Source organism: Mobula birostris, chromosome 3 (genome assembly GCF_030028105.1).
Source record: "Mobula birostris isolate sMobBir1 chromosome 3, sMobBir1.hap1, whole genome shotgun sequence".
NCBI lineage: Eukaryota > Metazoa > Chordata > Chondrichthyes > Myliobatiformes > Myliobatidae > Mobula > Mobula birostris.
Genome location: NC_092372.1, coordinates 155,146,652 through 155,167,561, shown reverse-complemented (window position 1 = coordinate 155,167,561; position 20,910 = coordinate 155,146,652). Strand labels below are relative to the sequence as shown.

The window sequence follows — 20,910 nt, the reverse complement described above, 5'->3', positions numbered from 1 at the left end:
GAGTAAAAAAAACCTTCCTCTAATATCCCCCTTGAACTTCCCACCCCTTACCTTAAAGCCATGTCCTCTTGTATTGAGCAGTGGTGCCCTGGGGAAGAAGCGCTGGCTATCCACTCTATCTATTCCTCTTATTATCTTGTACACCTCTATCATGTCTCCTCTCATCCTCCTTCTCTCCAAAGAGTAAAGCCCTAGCTCCCTTAATCTCTGATCATAATGCATACTCTCTAAACGAGGCAGCATTCTGGTAAATCTCCTCTGTACCCTTTCCAATGCTTCCACATCCTTCCTATAGTGAGGTGACCAGAACTGGACACAGTACTCCGAGTGTGGCCTAACCAGAGTTTTAAAGAGCTGCATCATTACACCGCGACTCTTAAACTCTATCTCTCGACTTATGAAAGCTAACACCCCATAAGCTTTCTTAACTACCCTATCCACCTGTGAGGCAACTTTCAGGGATCTGTGGACATGCACCCCATATCCCTCTGCTCCTCCACACTACCAAGTATCCTGCCATTTACTTTGTACTCTGCCTTGGAGTTTGTCCTTCCAAAGTGTACCACCTCACACTTCTCCGGGTTGAACTCCATCTGCCACTTCTCAGCCCACTTCTGCATCCTGTCAATGTCTCTCTGCAATCTTTGACAATCCTCAACACTATCTACAACACCACCAACCTTTGTGTCATCTGTAAACTTGCCAACCCACCCTTCTACCCCCACATCCAGGTCGTTAATAAAAATCATGAAAAGTAGAGGTCCCAGAACAGATCCTTGTGGGACACCACTAGTCACAATCCTCCAATCTGAATGTACTCCCTTCACCACGACCCTCTGCCTTCTGCAGGCAAGCCAATTCTGAATCCACCTGGCCAAACTTCCCTGGATCCCATGCCTTCTGACTTTCTGAATAAGCCTATTGTGTGGAACTTTGTCAAATGCCTTACTAAAATCCATATAGATCACATCCACTGCACTACCCTCATCTATCTGCCTGGTCACCTCCTCAAAAAACTCTATCTGCCCTTCACAAAGCCGTGCTGCCTGTCCCTGATCAGACCATGATTCTCTAAATGCCCAGAGATCCTATCTCTAAGAATCTTTTCCAACAGCTTTCCCACCACAGACGTATGGCTCACTGGTCTATAATTACCCGGACTATCCCTACTACCTTTTTTGAACAAGGGGACCACATTTGCCTTCGTTCAATCCTCCGGTACCATTCTCGTGGGCAATGAGGACATAAAGATCCTAGCTAGAGGCTCAGCAATCTCTTCCCTCGCCTCATGGAGCAGCCTGGGGAATATTCCGGCAGGCCCCGGGGACTTATCCGTCCTAATGTATTTTAACAACTCCAACACCTCCTCTCCCTTAATATCAATATGCTCCAGAACATCAACCTCACTCATATTGTCCTCACCATCAAGTTCCCTCTCATTGGTGAATACCGAAGAGAAGTATTCATTGAGGACCTCGTTCACTTCCACAGCCTCCAGGCACATCTTACCATCTTTATCTCTAATCGGTTCTACCTTCACTCCTGTCATCCTTTTTTTCTTCACATAATTGAAGAATGCCTTGGGGTTTTCCTTTACCTTACTCGCCAAGGCCTTCTCATGCCCCCTTCTTGCTCTTCTTAGCCCCTACTTTAGCTCCTTTCTTGCTTCCCTATATTCCTCAATAGACCTATCTGATCCTTGCTTCCTAATCTTCATGTATGCTGCCTTCTTCCACCTGACTAGATTTTCCACCTCACTTGTCACCCATGGTTCCTTCACCCTACCATTCTTTATCTTCTTCACCGGGACAAATTTATCCCTAACATCCTGCAAGAGATCTCTGAACATCGACCACATGCATTTTGCAATCAATATGATTTCAGTTCTAAATGTTCCTCAGTTACGTTCATGATATCAGGAAAGCTTATTTTGGCTGGTTTGGTTGGAGCAGTTAACTTCCATGCAAACCATATGCCTTTCCACCTATTGCACTCAGTGGTACTTGCTTTGCATTGGTTATACCATATTTTGCTTCAAAATAACACTCAATTTTTTTTCAGCATACATCATCCAGTTATCTGTCCTGCAATCAAACATGTCTATCTTTCCAATGTGACCAGCCATTTCTAGTTTTTTTATTATTCTCACCCAGTGCTCACTGTTTATAAACCTATGAAATTCCCCTGTTCTCTGCCTTTTTTTAAAAAACGACCTTCTCTCTCCCCTTCCCAAGAAAAAATTGTGCTGTGTTGTTATTTTAGCTTAAACGTTTCTCTCTCTCCGTAATATTAGTTGGATGAAATATTGGAAAGTTAGGTAAAATATACATTCCAAAAACTTCTAATCTGCAGATATCTACAAAAATGTGAACTATGCAACTTATATTTATTAGATAATTGTTCAAATGACATGAAACAATTATCCATGGATAAATCATGAAAACATGCTATTCCCCTCGTTTTCCATAAGGAAAAAGCTTGATCAATTCGAGAAGGATGAAAGAAAAAATTAGATATAATAGGACTAGATAAAATAAATTCGTTCAATCCAAAAAACTTGCGTAATTGAAACCATATTCGTATTGTATGTTTAATTATTGGATTAATTATTTGTTTATTTAGTTTGGTTAATGCAAAGGGGAGCGAAACTCCTAAAATAGAAACTAATGAGAACCCCTGCACAGACTCACCCTCCAGGTTCACCCATCGTGGACAATGAGTTTCATCGCAAACTTGCATCCAAAACATTAAATATCAGTTATTAGTTGCCCAATAATAAAATCTAAAATTTGGCAATGCTAAACCACCATCCTTTTTGGATTTCTGTAGATATTTCTTACTCAATCTAGGATTTTTATTCTGCCACACATATGAAGGAATTTTAGAATCAATAATATCAAAGAAGGATTTAGAGATAAAAATTGGTACCATTTGAAATAAATACAGAAATTTAGGTAAAACAGTCATTTTAATAGCATTAATTCAACCAATCAATGATAAGGACAGTGGGGACCATTTAGTAAATAATTGTTTAACATGGTCTATTACTTCATCCCACTAATATTACAGAAAAAAATTTAGATTTAAATCCCTATCAGAAGCACTTAATAGCAGTTTTGTATGATTTAATTACGAAAATACATCTAGGTACATCTGATAAAATAAAAAAATGAATGGGAAAGAGAACTTCAGGTATCTTTACCTATAGAGAAATGGGAGGAACTTCTTCAACTAGTTAATACTTCCTCAATGTGTGCTAGACAGACACTGATACATTTTAAAATAGTCCATAGGGTTCATATGTCTAAGGATAAATTAGCTTGTTTTTACTGACATATAAATCCTGTGTGTGACAGATGTAATTCTGAGGTGGCCTCTCTGCCACATACGTTTTGGTCTTGCCCTCTTTTAGATAAATATTGGAAAGATATTTTTGACATTATTTCAACAGTTTTGCATATTAATTTAAAACCTCACCCTACTACTGCAATTTTTGGATTACCAGTGACAGATGTTGGTCATTTATCCTTTTCAGCTTGCAGTTTGATTGCATTTGTTACACTAATAGCGAAAAGATCCATCTTACTTCAATGGAAAGATTCTGATCCTCCTACTACTTTTCAATGGTTTTCTCAAACTATATTATGTTTAAACCTGGAAAAAATTAGGTGTGGTATGGTTGATTCTTCAGTTAAATTTGAAGAAACCTGGAGACCATTTACTCAACATTTTCATATGATGTAAGCTGTCCCTTTCAGAATCCTTTTTTTAACAATCTTTTGTTTATCTATAGAGGAGCGGAGTTAATGACAAATATTGTTCTTATCCGAAGGAATAGGACATCCCTGCTTTGTTGTTTTGTTTTTTTAAGTTTAGGGGGTTCTTTATAAAATTCTTTTTCTTCATGTTCAATTACTTAGAGACTGGGAGGCTTGAATTATATACTTTACTCGAATTATGTTTGTATATGTTAACCATTATCAATGTTATACTAATCTCTTTGTATCATTAACATTGTTATGTATATTAATCTATTTATAAGCATCCATTAGTCTCATGAGACCATGGATTTGTGCCTTGGAGGGTTCCCAGGGCGCAGGCCTGGGCAAGGTTGTATGGAAGACCAGCAGTTGCCCATGCTGCAAGTCTCCCCACTCCACACCACCGATGTTGTCCAAGGGAAGGGCATTAGGACCCATGCAGCTTGGCACAGGTGTCGTCGCAGAGCAATGTGTGGTTAAGTGCCTTGCTCAAGGACACACACAGCCAAGGCTTGAACTAGCGACCTTCAACTCACTAGACGAATGCCTTAACCACTTGGCCACACGCCAACAATATTAATTTGAAACTTAATAATAAAGATTGAAAAAACGTTTCTCTCTCTCTTTCTCCCCTTCTGAAGAAATGCACGTGGCAATTTTTAAATTTTAATTCACCAATATACATATCAACTATTAGTTTCTAACTTCCTGGGCAGAAAATTTTCATGGAAATTTGAGTTTTGGCTAAATTGCCACTTTTGAAATCAAAAGTCATTTTTTATGTGTAGCTCTGGATTTCCAACATCTGCAGAATCTTGTTTATGATGTTCAGTAGTTTGTTTGTTGCTCTGTGATTAACAAGTTACTTGGGAAATTTAATCTTTAAAAGTGTGATGGGTTCTCTGGGGCCTGCTTACTTCCAACATGCACTCCAGTATCAAGCTCCTACCTACACCTCAGCACTAACCTTACACCAGCTCATGAACTGCTATGTTGATGAGTTCATAACTGCAGTTGGCTTGAAAGCCACAGGGACCACCAACATATTTTATCGATCATTAGCTCAAATGTCACTCTCAACCTCCTTTAAAATGCCATAGGAAAAGCAGCTTCTCTACTGGATAATGACTAGAGTATTATTCAATTTGTACAGCAGTTGCTAAAATTTGTTTTGCTACCATTTAAGTCATGATTCTTGTAAGGAATGGTAGTGGCATTACAATGACTCTGGGATCTAAGTACAGTGGCATGCAAAAGTTTGGGCGTCCCTGGTCAAAATTTCTGTTGCTGTGAATAGCTAAGGGAGTAAAAGATGAACTAATTTCCAAAAGGCATAAAGTTAAAGATGACACATTTCTTTAATATTTTAAGCAAGAAAATTTTTATTTCAATCTTTTACAATTTCAAAATAACAAAAAAGGAAAAGGGCCCAAAGCAAAAGTTTGGGTACCCTGCATGCAGTACTTAGTAACACCCACTTTGGCAAGTATCACAGCTTGTAAGTGCTTTTTGTAGTCAGCTAAGAGTCTTTCAATTCTTGTTTGGGGGATTTTCGCCCATTCTTCCTTGCAAAAGGCTTCTAGTTCTGTTAGATTCTTGGGCCGTCTTGCATGCACTGCTCTTTTGAGGTCTATCCACAGATTCTTGATGATATTTAGGTCAGGGGACTGTGAGGGCCATGGCAAAACCATGAGCTTGCGCCTCTTGAGATAGTCTATTGTGGATTTTGAGGTGTGTTTAGGATCCCCAAACATACCTTTGCTCATTGAAGCCAAAAAGTTCTATTCAAAAGGTTCAAAGGGACATCTAAACAAGCTTGATGCATTTTGGAAACAAATCCTGTGGACTGATGAATTTAAAAATAGAACTTTTTGGCCGCAATGAGCAAAGGTATGTTTGGAGAAAAAAGGGTGCAGAATTTCATAAAAAGAACCTCTCTCCAACTGTTAAGCACGGGGGTGGATCGATCATGCTTTGGGCTTGTGTTGCAGCCAGTGGCACGGGGAACATTTACTGGTAGAGGGAAGAATGAATTCAATTAAATACCAGCAAATTCTGGAAGCAAATATCACACCGTCTGTAAAAAAGCTGAAGATGAAAAGGGGATGGCTTCTACAACAGGATAATGAACCTAAACACACCTCAAAATCCGCAATGGACTACCTCAAGAGGCGCAAGCTGAAGGTTTTGCCATGGCCCTCACAGTCCCCTGACCTAAACATCATCGAGAATCTGTGGATAGACCTCAAAAGAGCAGTGCATGCAAGACGTCCCAAGAATCTAACAGAACTAGAAGCCTTTTGCAAGGAAGAATGGGTGAAAAGCCCCCAAACAAGAATTGAAAGACTCTTAGCTGGCTACAAAAAGCGTTAACAAGCTGTGATACTTGCCAAAGTGGGTGTTACTAAGTACTGCCATGCAGGGTGCCCAAACTTTTGTTTTGGGCCCTTTTCCTTTTTTGTTATTCTGAAACTGTAAAAGATTAAAATAAAAAAGTTTTCTTGCTTAAAATATTAAAGAATTGTGTCATCTTTAACTTTATGCCTTTTGGAAATCAGTTCATCTTTTACTCACTTAGCTGTTCACAGTAACAGAAATTTTGAGCAGAGGTGCCCAAACTTTTGCATGCCACTGTATACTCAAAGTGTACTTAATGACAGATAACAAACATGAAATTCATAAAACTGAATCTATTGCTTTGTCCAAATGCTGCAAAACATCAGCACAGTGGGGTTGATGATGAGCTTGATAAGCTGCAAAATGAAATTACAGATTCTTACCACTGATCAATGAGTAGGTTTCCCTCACTTGTTTGTAGGTTGGAATACAACTTTTCCAATTTCCTGTTAATCAGCTGTGTTTCATTTGCATCTATCCTCTAAAACTAATAACTTTCACCCAAAATTGGCTTCCCTTTGGCAAAAAGTGAGAATTGACTTTTATATAGCTGCAATTTAACTTTTTAAAAATATTGTAGCCCTCATATGCAAATCCAACTGTTCCCATCAGAATAAGATTTAAAATTTAACATGCTCCATCATCAGTAACCTTACTATTTCGGAATGTATCAGATGAATCTTCCTAAAGGTAGATTTTAAGGAGCACTTAAAGGGTTACAAAGAGACAAACAATGTTTGAGAAAGAAATCCAGAGCTTAGTGTTTGGCTGATGAAGACTTGGCTACCAATGGTATAGCAATTCAATTTGAGCTTCAAAAGCATTGATAATTGGTTAAATACTGAAAGAGATCACAGAACAGACAAGGGAAAAGTTTGGAAGGATTTTAAAATAGGGATGAAAATTTTACCCTGTCTGACCAATATCTGACTTCAGACCCAGTCAATGTTAAATGCCTTATGAATTGGCTTAGCAAGCTGATAACTGATAGCAGAGAAGAAATAAAACTGTACAAATCACCTGCATGGCAAAGTCATTACCTACCCTGTCAATGTTGCGGCTACCTCCTCACAAATCACTGGAGATTGGTATTACTCAGTCAAGTAACAACCAGACAGAGTCATACACACAGAATTATGCCCTATCAGATTCCCTGATCTCAGCCCTGGGGACATTTTGACCGACCAGTAGCATACAGATAGTCCTCCACATTCACTCCAGATTCTGTGAATCAAAGTTGGACAAATTAGCCTTTTTATAATCACTATACAATATTTCTGCTCAGCTAATGAGACAGACCTCCTTCATGTTGAAACATTTAGAAAAAAAAACACCTAAAATAGCAACGGCACAGAAAGCAGTCTGGGCTGAGGACTTCAGTGCCTATCAGTGACAGATTTGGTTGCAGCACCATGGACCAAGCTGGCCACAGAAGGACTCAGCTGCCAGGTGGAGTTTGTGGCAGACAGCAGGTAAACTGACTCAAGAGAGGAACCTATTTGGTCATGTCCTCTTCAATTTACTTGTGGCAGATGCACAAGTTCATGCTAACCTCAGTCCTTGTAGAGATAGTCCTGTATTCACACTGAGGACATCCTCCATCAGGTTATGTAGCACTATAAATGTGTTATGTGGGATAGTCTCAGAAGAAAGTTATGACCATTGGTGATTAATCATTCTAGCACAGGATATTACTGCAGACCTAAACATCAACAACTTAAAATACCTTCCATTATCATATAAAAATTGATGTTCACTTATCATGTTCAGTTCACTTGTAGCTCATCAGCAAATAAAAAAATAGTCCATGCCTGCATGCAGCAAATGCCTGTCCACATTGAAATATAGGATGATAAACAGCAGGTAACACTCACATCAGGTTACAGCAATTTCCATCAAGATACAATCTAACATTCAACAGCACTACCATTGCCAAATTCCCTCACTAACAACATCTTCAGGGGCATCACTGACCAGAAACTCATCCAAAACAGCCACAAATTACCCTGGCAATGAGAGCAGCTCTGAGGCAGAGAATCCCATGGCAAATAATGTCCTTTCACCAGCTGAAGTAACATCAGAATTGTGATGGAATACTAATCCATAGAAAATAGCAACTTCAATAAGACTGAACACTCATCACCATCCAAGAACCTCATTTGATTTTGTATCTCTTAAACAACCTCAAACATCCCTTCCTTCTATCACCAGCCCACTCTGTTTGAAGTGTGTATTAACTAACTACAGTTACCCACTTGCTTCAACCACACCTTCCAAACCAATTATCTCCACCACAAAGAACAAGTACTTCAAGTGCATGGGAACCACCAGGTACATGTTCTACTTCAACGTACACAATATAACCTGAAACATATTGCCCAACTTATCATGTCAATTAGGCAAAATCTTTGCACTGGCCACTCAACAGCATTGCAGGGGTCCCGTAATCAGAAAGAGAACCTTCTTAAGGACAAATATAATGCCGACCTTTCCCAATCACCTAGAACCTGACAATGAATAAATAACAGGTTCCTCCTCTCCTTTCAACTACCTGTCCAGGTGAGCACCATTCTACGTCATTTCCTATCTACGCGAGGAAGGTAAACGTGAACGTGAGACCGGTGCCACGTTCGCACATGCTTATCTGGGTGCCGAGAGGAAAGGCGGGATGGTGGAGTGTTAGGGGGTGGGGGACATCGTCTCCGGTTGGAAGCGCATGCTCAGTGCGACTCCGTGTGTAGGTGCGCGCATGCCTGCTGCGGGTGCCTGAGTGTAGGTGCGCGCATGCTCGGTACCGCTCGGTTTTTGGCGTCTGCCTCTCACCTGGGCGTGCTCGGTGCTCGCTGCTCGCACTGTCGGTGAATGCTTGGACCGCGGCCACACTCGCTCAACGACATCGAGGCGCGCGGGAGCCGCCAGTGACAGCCGATCGGCCAGCTGCGAGGGGAGGGGGGCATCGGTGGTGGTGCTGGGGGCGAGAAACACCAAGCGGGCGAAAATGATGAGGTTTTTGCGGAGGACATTCGGACGCCGCTCAGTTCGCCGCTACATGGATGAGCGGGATGGCGGAAGAAGTGGTGGTCACGGTGGAGGCCGGGACGCCGCAACTGTTGCTGGAGCCGTCGCTGGAGTTCATGCGGCCACACCTGTGCCCACTGGGACCATGGTCCACATTCCCGCGGCTGGCAATAGTAAGTCGATCCTGACCTGCAGAGTGCAGCTTCTGGATGGAACGGACATTAGCGTGGAATTGCCGGTGAGTTTCTGGAGCGTCAGTTCCTAAGCAGATGGAAATCTGAATCCACCTGTGCGCAGGTTAGGTTGTAAACTCTTCTACCCATGCAGGTTCGGATTGGTTTCGAGGAAGATCTGCTCTCTGTCTATCAATGTAGCTTTAAGTTCCATTCTCCTGTGTATTGCTCAATTTAATACCTGTTATTTGCATCTACAGTACGTTTGTCTCGGTGTGATTCTATAACCATGTGAAGCGTAGCTGCCTTTGAGAGAAAAGTGTTAGAGAATCGTTCCATTTCTCCGTGACCAGATGCGTTGAAGGGGAGCAATCGTGCGTGTTGTCTTCCTGCTTCCTTAAACAAGAATGTTGAATCCTGTGCAATTCTTTCTTGTTTGACTATGTTCATATCATCCCGAGATCTGTGATTTCGTTTACAGTAGGGGCAAATGAGAACAAACCTTGGTTTGTCATCATCCCGTGGGAAAAGACATCTCAGAATGCGAAAGTGCAGGAGAATTTTGCAGCGCGGGGGGGGGGGCGATGAAAGGAAATAAACCGCCGATCGGGTATGGGAAAGAAAGTGCTTGTGAGCCACCTGAGGCGGGGGGGGGGGGGAGAATAACCAGACTGAAATGTGGTTAGTTATGTAATTAGTTGACTTAATGTTTATGCAGTCTCATGCAAATTCAGCTAAAAACATAAATACATCCTTCACTGAAAATGCAGAAAGGAAACAGGCAGACTAGGAGTTAAGAACTGACGGCTGAGACTCCAAATAGCAACCGATTTCAGGTGAAAGTTTGAAGGATGTTCCTGAATTCACACCAGTGGGTAAACAGCTATCGAGCCACACACGGAAGTTGTACGCGATGGGCACAAAACAGGGTTTGGCGGATCTGGTAACGCAATCGAAACTCAGCTACTTGGTTTCTTCGTAAATCCTGGAGCTGTCATGGACCATTTCATTCAGTTTCAGTCAGTCAGTTGGTGAATCTGTAAACTATTACAAGTAGCACCATACAGACATGTTGTTTTGCAGCGATGTATATTATCTCTATTGTCTGCCATTTTCTTCCTTTTGTGTTTTTTGTTTGCAAATATATGCTTTCTTTTCTTAACATTAATAGATTTTGAAATGGATAAAGTGAAAAACTGCGCCGCTAAAGAAAATCCTTAATTATCTTTGGAACCAGAGGTCAGTTTAAGATGCAGTATTTGTTTTAGAAGCCTAACCTCGAAATGGAGCCCGCATTCATGTTATTGACTAGAATCTGAACACCTCCAAAAAGTTTTTCACCAGAAACTCCCAATATCCTCTTCCACAAAGTAATCTTATTTTTGTGATGGAAGTTTTGACGTCTCATTCGTTCACTGTTGTGGGGGAGTGCTTATGTTTAGAGGGTTATATATCCTTTGATAGTTTGATTCATTGCTTGCCTCAAATTTGGCCACTTACCATTCAAGACCCAGCTAAATGAAGCTGGTTTGAAGATAAGGATGATCTGGTCCTCAGGAAAATTTTCAATGATTAACTGGGAAAAAAAAACTGCCTGAGACGTTTCCTTTCTACCATGCAATTTGATGATCCAAATGAATAAAATACTCAATGATTTGGTCTCCACGGCTGTCTGTGGCAACGGATTCTACAGATTCACCACTCTCTGGCTGAAGAAATTCCTTATCTCTGTTCTAAATGGACATCCCTCTATTCTGAGTCTCTGCCCTCTGGCCCTAGACTCACCCACTATAGGAAATATCCCCTCCACATCCACTCTCTCTAAGCATTTCAATATTCCATAGGTTTCAATGAGAACCCCCCCCCCAACTCATTTTTCTAAACTACAGCAAGTATAGGCCTAGAGCCATCAAACATTAACCCTTTCATTGCTAGGATAATTCTCTTGAATCTCCTCTAGACCCTCTCCAATGCCAGCACATCTTAACTTGGATAAGTCACCCAGAACTGTTCCCAATACTCCCAAGTGTAGTCTGACTAATGCTTTATAAAGCGTCAGTATTAGATTCATGCTTTTATCTTCTACTTCTTTTGAAATGAATGCTTACATTGCATTTGCCTTAGTTACCACTGACTCAACCTGCAAGTTAAACTTCAGGGAATCCATCACAGGGACTCCAGATCCCTTTGCACTTCTGATTTTTGAATTTTCTCCCCATTTAGAAAATAGTCTATGTTTTTATTTCTTTTACTCCTCCCCCTCCCACTTCCAAATCTCTTACTAGCTCTTCTTTCAGTTAGTCCTGACGAAGGGTCTCAGCCCGAAACGTAGACTGTACCTCTTCCTATAGATGCTGCCTGGCCTGCTGCGTTCACCAGCAACTTTTATGTGTGTTGCTTGAAATTCCAGCATCTGCAGATTTCCTCGTGTTTGCGTAACTATTTACTTCCCTACACTACATTCCATCTGCACTACTTTGCCCATTCTCCCAATTTGTCCAAGCCCTTTTGCAGACTGCCTGCTTTCTCAGTACTACCTGGCCCTCCACCTATCTTTGTATCATCTGCAAACTTGGCCATAAAGCCATCAATTCCGTCATCCAAATCGTTGGTATATAATGTGAAAAGAAGCGGTCACAGTACTGACCACTTGTCATCAGCTGTCATACGACATAGGAGCCGCATTTGGCCCATGAAGTCTTCTCTATTTTATTATGGAGAATCTAACCAGAATAGGTTCCCTTTATTCCAACTCTGTTTCCTGCTAATTAGCCAATCTTCTAACCTGTAATGCCACGAGCTCTTATCTTGTTAAGCAGCCTTATGTGCGGCACCTTGTCAAAGGCCTTCTGAAAATCCAAATAAGCACCATGCACTGACTCACCTTTGCCTATTCTGCCTGTTATTTCTTCAAATAATTTCTGCCTCACTCCCTTCAATTCTCCTGTTCTCTGGAACCATATCAGAATCTAGTGATTCTTGAAAGATCATTACTAATCCCTCCACAATCTCTTCAACTACTCCTTGCAGAACACTGGGGTGCAATCCATTTGGTCCAGGTGACTTGCCTACCTTCAGACCTCTCAGCTTCACAAGCTCCTTTTCTTTGTAATAGCAACTGCACTCACTTCTGCTCCCCCAATTCTCTCAAACTTCCAACTTACTGCTGGTGTCTTCCACAGTGAAAACTGGGGCAAAATACTTAAGTTCATCTGCCATTTCTTTGTCCTGCTCCAGCATTATTTTCCAGTGGTCCAATAACCACTCTCGCTTCTCTTTTTCTATTTTTATCCTGTGTGTGAAAAAACTGTTGGTATCCTCTTTGATATTTTTGGCTAACTTACCTTCATATATCATCTTTTCTGTTTTTTTTTCCAGCTGCCTTCTAGTTTTAAAAGCTTCCCAATCCTCTCAAGTTCCCACTATTTTTAGCTATATTATATGTTCTGTCCTTTGGTTTTATGCTGTCGTTGATTTCCATTGTTACCCACAGTTGCCGCCTCCTCCCTTTAGAGTACTACTTCATCTTTGGCATGTATCCATCCTTGGCAGAAACTCTAGCCATTGCTGTATTGCCATCATCCCTGCCAGTGCCCCCTTCCAATCAACTTTGGCCAACTCTTCTCTCATGCTTCTGTAATTCCTTTTACTCCGCTGTAATACTGATACATCTGACTTTATCTTCTCTCCATCTGCAGGGCAAATTCTATGATATTGTGATAACTGTCTTCTAAGGGTTCCTCTACCTTAAGCTTCCTAATCAAATCTGGTTTGCTACACAACACCCAGACCAGAATTGCTTTTCCACTAGTGGTCTCAACTGCAAGCTGCTATAAAAGCCATCTCATAACAACAAATTCCACCTCTTGGGATCCAGCACCCACCTGATTTTCCCAATCTACATGCAGAATGAAATCCCTCATCATTTTCGTAACATTGCCTTTTGTATTTCCCATTGAAATTTATATCCCACATAATGGCTACTGTTCGGGGGCCTACGTATAACCCCCATTAGGGTCTTATTACCCGTGCAGTTTCTACCCACAAGAATGCTACATCTTCTGATCATATGTAACCTCCTTCTAAGGGTTTGATTTAATTTGTTATCAACAGAGCCAACCCACACTGTGTGCCTACCTACCTGTCCCTTTGATACAAGTTATATTCCTGATTGTTAAGCTCCCAAATGTGATCTTATCAGTTTACTATCGATTTGTAATCCAGGGAGCGGGAAACGTAGAATCAAATATCGCTGTGATGATTGTACGTTCTAGTATCAATTGTTTGGTGACAATGAAGTATAAAGTTGTCTCAGTGATGGCTACAAATTCATACCAGCCAATCTGTAACTGTGTTACAAGATCACCTACTGCATACATTCAAATATACCACTTTCTATCCTGTATTCATCACTGTTTTTGATTTTTGCCCCATTGAACACTTTACCTCATCTGACTGACAGCAATTTTGCCCTATCATCTGCCTGTCCATTCTCACAATCTCAGTACACACTGTATTGAGTTGTATGCCATCCTAAGTCCTATCACTCCAGTTCCCATCTCTCTGCTAACTTAAACCTTCCCCAGCAGTTCTAGCAAATCTGCCTGCAAGGATATTGGTACCCTGTCCTTTTTATACAGGCCAGAAGAGATCCCATTGATCTAGAAATCTGAAACTCTGCTCCAGTGACCATTTCAAGGTGCTACAAAGAAGCAAGATAAGATACAAACTAAGAGAGAGGGGACATAACCAAAAGCATGATCAAAGATCTGCATTTTAGGAATATACAAATTGAGAGTAGATTACAGTCCCTCAAGCTGTATTTGGTAAGATCATGACTAACCTGATTGTAACCTCACCTTTTCACTTTTTGATCTCCAGGTGTTAAAGGTTAGTCTGTCCTACATTTCCTCATAACTAGAATGAGCAGTTTGTCTTATTAGACTAGTAAACCCGGGAAATTCTTCCAAGAATATTTATGTCCTCTGTACATAAATTGTAAGTAGTTTGCGTGTACACCGAATTTGGTTTCACCAAGCCCTCTGTTGGTGAACATAGCCTCCCTATTTTTCTGTTGTATTTTTGTATTCATCAATGAATGTTCTGTTAGTTTTTCTAATTACTTGGATGTACTGTGTCTGTATATTAGTGTTTAGTGAATTGTACACTGCGATACCGAGACCACCTTGCAATCTCTCAGCATTCAGTATCTTTATTTTTACTGTGAAAGTGAACATTTTCATATTTTTCTGACTATTGTGGTACATATTTGTTATATTTTGCTATCCAGATAAAATCCTATTTATGTCTATATTGTATCTTGTTAATCAGGAAATTTTTGTTTATTACTGATATTTTCCAGAGGAACAACTGTTGCTGCACCTTATCAAATGCTTTCTCGAAACCTAACTCACGATTACAACCTCGATACTTCTTGCGTCCTTCCAAAATCAGCCTCCCACTGTGCACCTCAGTGTCTCTGTTGCAATTGGGGGAAGAGGTCTCTAGAATACTATCAAAAGAGTGATTGCTCCCTTCCTGTTTCTGACTTGCACTCATACTGACTCAGTAAACGATCCCTCCAGGTTGTCTTCCCCTTCAGCAGCTGCGATATTATCCCTGATTAGAGATGCCACCCCCCCCAGCTCTGTTACCTCCCTCCCTGTTCCTTTTGAAACATCTAATCTCAGGAACACCCAGCAGCAGAGCCCTGTGTGGGGTTCTGTAGAGGTTCGTTCCTTTGTGGCAGGTAGGGTGAAGGAACCTGGAACATCTAGTCAAGAGGAAGAAAGAAGTGTACTTAAAGTTTAGGAAGCTTGGATCTGACAGGGTTCTTGAGTTACAAGGTAGCCAGAAAGGAACTGAAGAATGGACTTAGGAGAGCTGGAAGGAGACATGAGAAGGCCTTGATGAATAGGATTAAGGAAAACCCCAAGGTGCTCTACGTGTATGTGGGGTACAGATGTAGTAGAACCGATTGGAGATTGAAGGAGAAATGTGTGCAGGTATCAGAGGAGGTGGGGGAGGTCCTTAATGAATACTTTGCTTCAATATTCATCAGTGGTGAATGTGATACCAGTGTAGAACAGGCTGGAACATGTCAGTGTTAAGAAACAGAATGTGCTGGAACTTGTGAAAAGCATTAGGATAGGTAAGTCCCCAGGACCAGAAGGGATATCCAACAAATTACTGAGGGAAGTGATTGCTGTGCCAAAGGTGATGACCTTTTTGCCCTCACTGGCCACAGGAGTAGTATCAGATGAGGGTGGCAAAATGCTATTCCTTTGTTCAAGAAAGGTAATAAGGATAACTGGGAATTATAGTCCTTGAGTCTTATATCGGTGGTGGGCAAACCATTGGAAAAGATTCTTAGGGACATGATTTACGAGCATCCGGATAAGCATAGCCTGATTAGGGGTGGTCAACACAGGAGCAGAATTGGACCATTCAACCTATTAAGTCTACTCCGCCATTCCATCATGGCTGATTTATCATCCCTCTCATTTGATGCCCTTACTAATCAAAAACCTATCAACCCTTGCTTTACGTATACCCAATAACTTGACCTCTGCAGCTGTCTGTCTGTGGCAATAAATTTCACAGATTCATTTCCTCTTCATCTCTGTTCCAAAGCAACATACTTCTATTCTGAGGCTGTGCCCTCTGGTTCTATACTCCCCACTACGGGAAATGTCCTTTCCACGCCTGCCCTGTCTAGGCCTTTTCCATATTCAATAGGTTTCAATGGGATATCTCCTCTTTCTTCTAAAGTCCGGTGAGTATAAGGCCAGAGCCATCACATGCTCCTCATGCATTAATTCTCACTTCTGGGAATTTCCCCTGGATCCTCTCCAATGTTGGCACATCCTTTCTTAGATAAGGGGTACAGAACTGCTCTAAGTACTCCAAGTGCAGCCTGACCAATGCCTTAAAACCATGCTTTATATGCTAATTCTCCAGAAATGACTGTTAACTTTTCATTTGCTTTCTTTACTACCAAATCGATGTGCAAGTTAACTTTTAAGGAATCATGCATGAGGATCGCTAAGTTCCTTTGCACCTCAGATTTTTAATTTGCTCCCCATTTAGAAAATATTCTGTGTCTTTATTCCTTCTACCAAAGGAATAAAGGCACAGTCCATACACTTCCCTACACTGTATTCCATCTGCCACCTTTTTATCCATTTTCCTAATCTGCCCAAGTATTTCTGCATACTCCGTTTCTTCAATGCTTCATTTATTTTTGTATCATCTGCAAACTTGGCAATAAAGTCATCAATTCTATCATCCAAGTCATTGACATGTAATGTGAAAAGAGGCAGACATCCAGAAAATTTCCAATTTTCCCACTCTTGGCCTGCTGCCAGTAGGTCAATCTTCTATCCATTCTGCTACCTTTCCTATAATACTGTGAGGTCTTAACTTGTTAAACAGCCTCATGTGCAGCACCTTGTCAAAGGTCCTCTGAAAATCCAAGAAAACATCATCCCCTGATTCTCCTTTGTCTATCCTGCCTTTTATTTCTTCAAGAAATTCCAACAGATTTGTTCATCAAAATTTCTACTTGACGAAACCATGACGGCCTTAGCCAATTTTATTATGTGCCTCCAAGTACCCTGCATTTTCATCCTTAATAATGTACTCCAACATCTTCCCAACCATTGAAGGTAAGCTAACTGGCCAATAATTTCCTGTCTTTTGCCTCCCTTCCTTCTTAAAGAGTGGAGTGACATTTGCAATTTTCAAGTCCTCCAGAATCATTCTAGAATCCAGTGATTACTACTAATAAATCCACAGTCTCTTCAGCTGCTTCTTTCAGAACTACTGCAGGTTATTGCTGCAGACAAAGCAGTGGATGTAATGCGTATGGATTTTAGTAAGACATTTCACATGGTTCTCCATGGCTGGCTCATTCAGAAAGTTAGGAGGCACCAGATTCAGGAAACTTGGCCGCATAGATTCAGAATTGGCTTGTCCACAGAAGGAATAGGGTGGTTGTAGATGTGGAAGCTTTAGAGAGGGTGCAAAGGAATTTTACTAGGATGCTGCCCGGATTAAAGAGTGTGTCTTTTCAACAGTGTCGTGAAGTGTATGGTCATGCAATTTAGTAGAAGGAACAAAAGCATAGCCAATTTTCTAAATGGGCACAAAATTCAATAATCCAAGGTGCAAAGAGACTTGGAAGTCCTTGTGCAGGATTCCCTAAAGGTTAACTTGCAGGTTGAGTCGGTGGTGAGGAAGGCCAATGTAATGTTTGCATTCATTTTGAGGGGACTAGAATATAAAAGCAAGGCTCTAATGCTGAGGCTTTATAAGGAACTGGTGAGACATCACTTGGAGTACAATTATTGGAAGGAAGAAAGGAAGAGCAGAATGCTGCATAGTGGAAATCTGAGCTAGAAGAATACTGGAAGTGCTCAGCAAGTTGAGCAGCATATGTGAAGAGATGAACAAAGCTAATGTTTTGGGTTCATGACTTTCCATAAGAGCTTTTTTTATTTCTCTTTCTACAATTGTTGCCAGATCTGACTATTTCCAGCACCTTGTGTTTTAAGTCGAGGCCAATGAGAAATTCCATAAATAAATTAGGATTATTTGCTTGAGAAGATAAGGGAATGGCTAATGTTGAATAGTTGACCTGGATTTGTATTGAACAGTGAAGCAGGTGACAGTTTGCTGCTGACCTTGAGGAGAGCTATCTACACAATCTAGCTAAGGCAATAATGGAATCTTTCTTTTCTAACAGATGGACAGTAAACCAGGAAGGCAATAGCTTAGTTTTTAAGTACTATTTTCAATTAAGTTTGGAATGTGCATTAACTGAAATACAACAGTTTTTTTTAATACGTTATGTCTTGTTTATTTGAGCGAATAATTTTGATGCGTAAACTTGATAATCTTAAAATTTTTCATATGATATGCCACTTGAACTTGTGCCATTTATAAACTCTCTATACTTTATATAATTATCTTTTCAGGCTATTTTATGTTGAGTAATTCATTCATCAATTTGCTGATTTCCCTCAGTTGCAACAGAGAAGCTTACAGAGAACACAGTCAATAGACATGGACTTAATCCACCACTGCCTGTAAGGAGTTTGTACGTTCTCCTTGTGACCACGTGGGTTTTCTCCTGGTGTTCTAGTTTCCTCCCACGTTCCAAGGTGTACCAGTTGGTAGGTTAATTGGTCATTGTAAATTGCCCTGTGATTAGGCTAGGATTAAATTAGGGAATTGCTGGGTGAGTGGCTGGAAGGGTATACTCTGTGCTGTATGTCAATAAATAAATTAATATTCATCTTCAGTAAACTTGTGATTTTTATCATAAACTTATTGTGTAAAGTAGGAAGTTCCATTCATTTCAAAGTATACTAATCGCTAAGCCAATATTTAATTTTCATTTTGCATCTAGTTGTAGTTCATTCTGTCCTTCAGGCCTGCTCACATGATTGCAGCTGATCATCTTCTATGGTACCCTGTTCCTCCCTTTTATTCCATGTGCATTGATCCCTTCAGCTTAAAATGTATCTCCTTCCTTTTTGGATCCAGGGATTTCCCAGGTTATGCAAGACCCAACTTAAAGAAATTTGACTTTATTCAAATTCTCCCATACATCTTTCAAGCAATTTTTAAGACAGGAAAGTTGGTTACAAATGCAAACGCTTTTGGGAATTAATGAATAGGAGTAGCAGTTAGTTAATTCAAAAGACAACCAGTCTTCAAGATCCATCTGTTCACATGTTATCTCCCTGCAGTTATCAAACAGATACATTGTCTTAAAGAATGCAGCTACCGACTCTCAGCAGGCCTCTTAAACAATTTCCTTTGGAAACTGACAAGGCAAATCTCTTCTATAGATTGTACAATACTTCTGTCAAAACAATATAACAAGCACTGATATTTTAGCAATTTGAATCCAGCCATTGAATGTGGAATGTTTTTATTCTGCACCACGAACTACTTGTGCAAGGACAGTAAATAAAAGTTAATGCTAATCAGTCCTCAGTGAAGATGTTTTGTTTCTGACTGATAGAAAAGTCAGAAAAAAAGGAACTGCCTGTATATTTAACTCAAATGTTGCCTTTGGTATAGAGTTTCAGAGGTTTATCATCCTTTGGTAAACATTTCTCATGATCTCATTTTTAACAGCATTAGCCATGCCCTCTGGCTATGGTTCTCTGGTCATAGGGAAGGATCTGCCCTGCACTTAAGCTGTTTTTGCCTGATGGAATGTTGTAGGTTTGTGTAAGTTCACCTGTTATTCTTCTACACTATAGTCAATATAGGATCAACTTTCACATGTTAGTCCTGCTGTCCTTGTATCTGTCTGATAAACCTTTGTTCTGCTTCTCCCATGGAGACCAAAAGTTCATGCTGACTTTCTACAGGGGCACATTTGAGAGCATCCTGAGTGGCTGCATCACTGCCTGGCATGGGAATTGTACTTCCCTCAATTGCAGGACTCTTCAGAGAGTGGTGTGGACAGCCCAGCGCATCTATAGATGTGAACTTCCCACTATTCAGGACGTTTACAGAGACAGGTGTGTAAAAAGGGCCTGAAGGATCATTGGGGACCTGAGTCAACCCAACCACAGACTGTTCCAGCTGCTACCATCCGGAAACAGTACCGCAGCATAAAAGCCAGGACCAACAGGCTCCAGGACAGCTTCTTCCACCAGGCCATCAGACTGATTAATTCACGCTGATACAATTGTACTTCTATGCTATATTGACTGTCCTGTTGTACATACTATTTATTACAAATTACTATAAATTGTACTTTGCATATTTAGATGGAGACATAACATAAAGATATTTACTTGGTATGTGAAGGATGAAGTAATAAAGTCAATTCAATTCAATTTAACTGTAGAAAGGTTGTGTACAGTTGTTGCAAGACATCCTTGGCCCTACATTTAAATCCTCTTACTGTGAAGGCCAGCATATCATCTACCTTCCAAAATGGTTGCTGCACTTGCTGTGATTGAATGCCTGCTTTCCGACAGTGATGTAGCAGTACACCCAACTCACCCACTTTAAACTGCATCTGTTGGTTTGCTTGCTTACCTAACTTGTTTGGATCTGGGTGCAACCTAGGTAGTGAAATAATGAGAAGTGTGGGATCCGGAGATTTTCAGGGGTTCATGTGGGTATGTTAATTAAATATAATAATCAAATACAAAATAATCAGAAAAATGGATGGAATGTTTAGACTTTCTGAACTTGAAAAAGGAAAGGAGGTTTGTTAGTAACTGTATAATGGCCTGATTAGACTATGTTCAGAGTATTCTAGCCTATTTTGGACACCCCACTTCAGGGTTGGCCTTGAAAGGATTGCTTTGCTGATTAATCAGAATGTTGCTGTGGCTACAAGAGGTTGGCTGAGATATGAGAGTACGTAAACCAAGATTAAGAGATGACTTGATTAATGTCTTTAATGTCCTAGAAGAAAATCAGACTAAAAAGGGAAATTTTGTTTTAAAAAAACTTTTTTTTTTAAAAACTCTTAAAAGTTACAAGTGTGGGACTCTCCACTGAAAATTAGTCTGTCAGTTCAAATA

The 20,910-nt window shown here is 40.6% G+C and overlaps 1 protein-coding gene across 1 annotated transcript in view; it reads left to right on the top strand.

Annotated features, from left to right (window-relative positions):
• Nucleotides 1-8,984: 8,984 nt before the first annotated feature.
• The window catches only part of LOC140195704 (band 4.1-like protein 4B), a 283,259-nt gene continuing 271,333 nt past the window's right edge, over nucleotides 8,985-20,910 (top strand). The window contains exon 1 of the mRNA XM_072254417.1: nucleotides 8,985-9,414. Within this exon, the coding sequence (XP_072110518.1) occupies nucleotides 9,157-9,414 (258 nt within the window). The 5' untranslated portion in view covers nucleotides 8,985-9,156. The remainder of the gene's footprint in view (nucleotides 9,415-20,910) is intronic.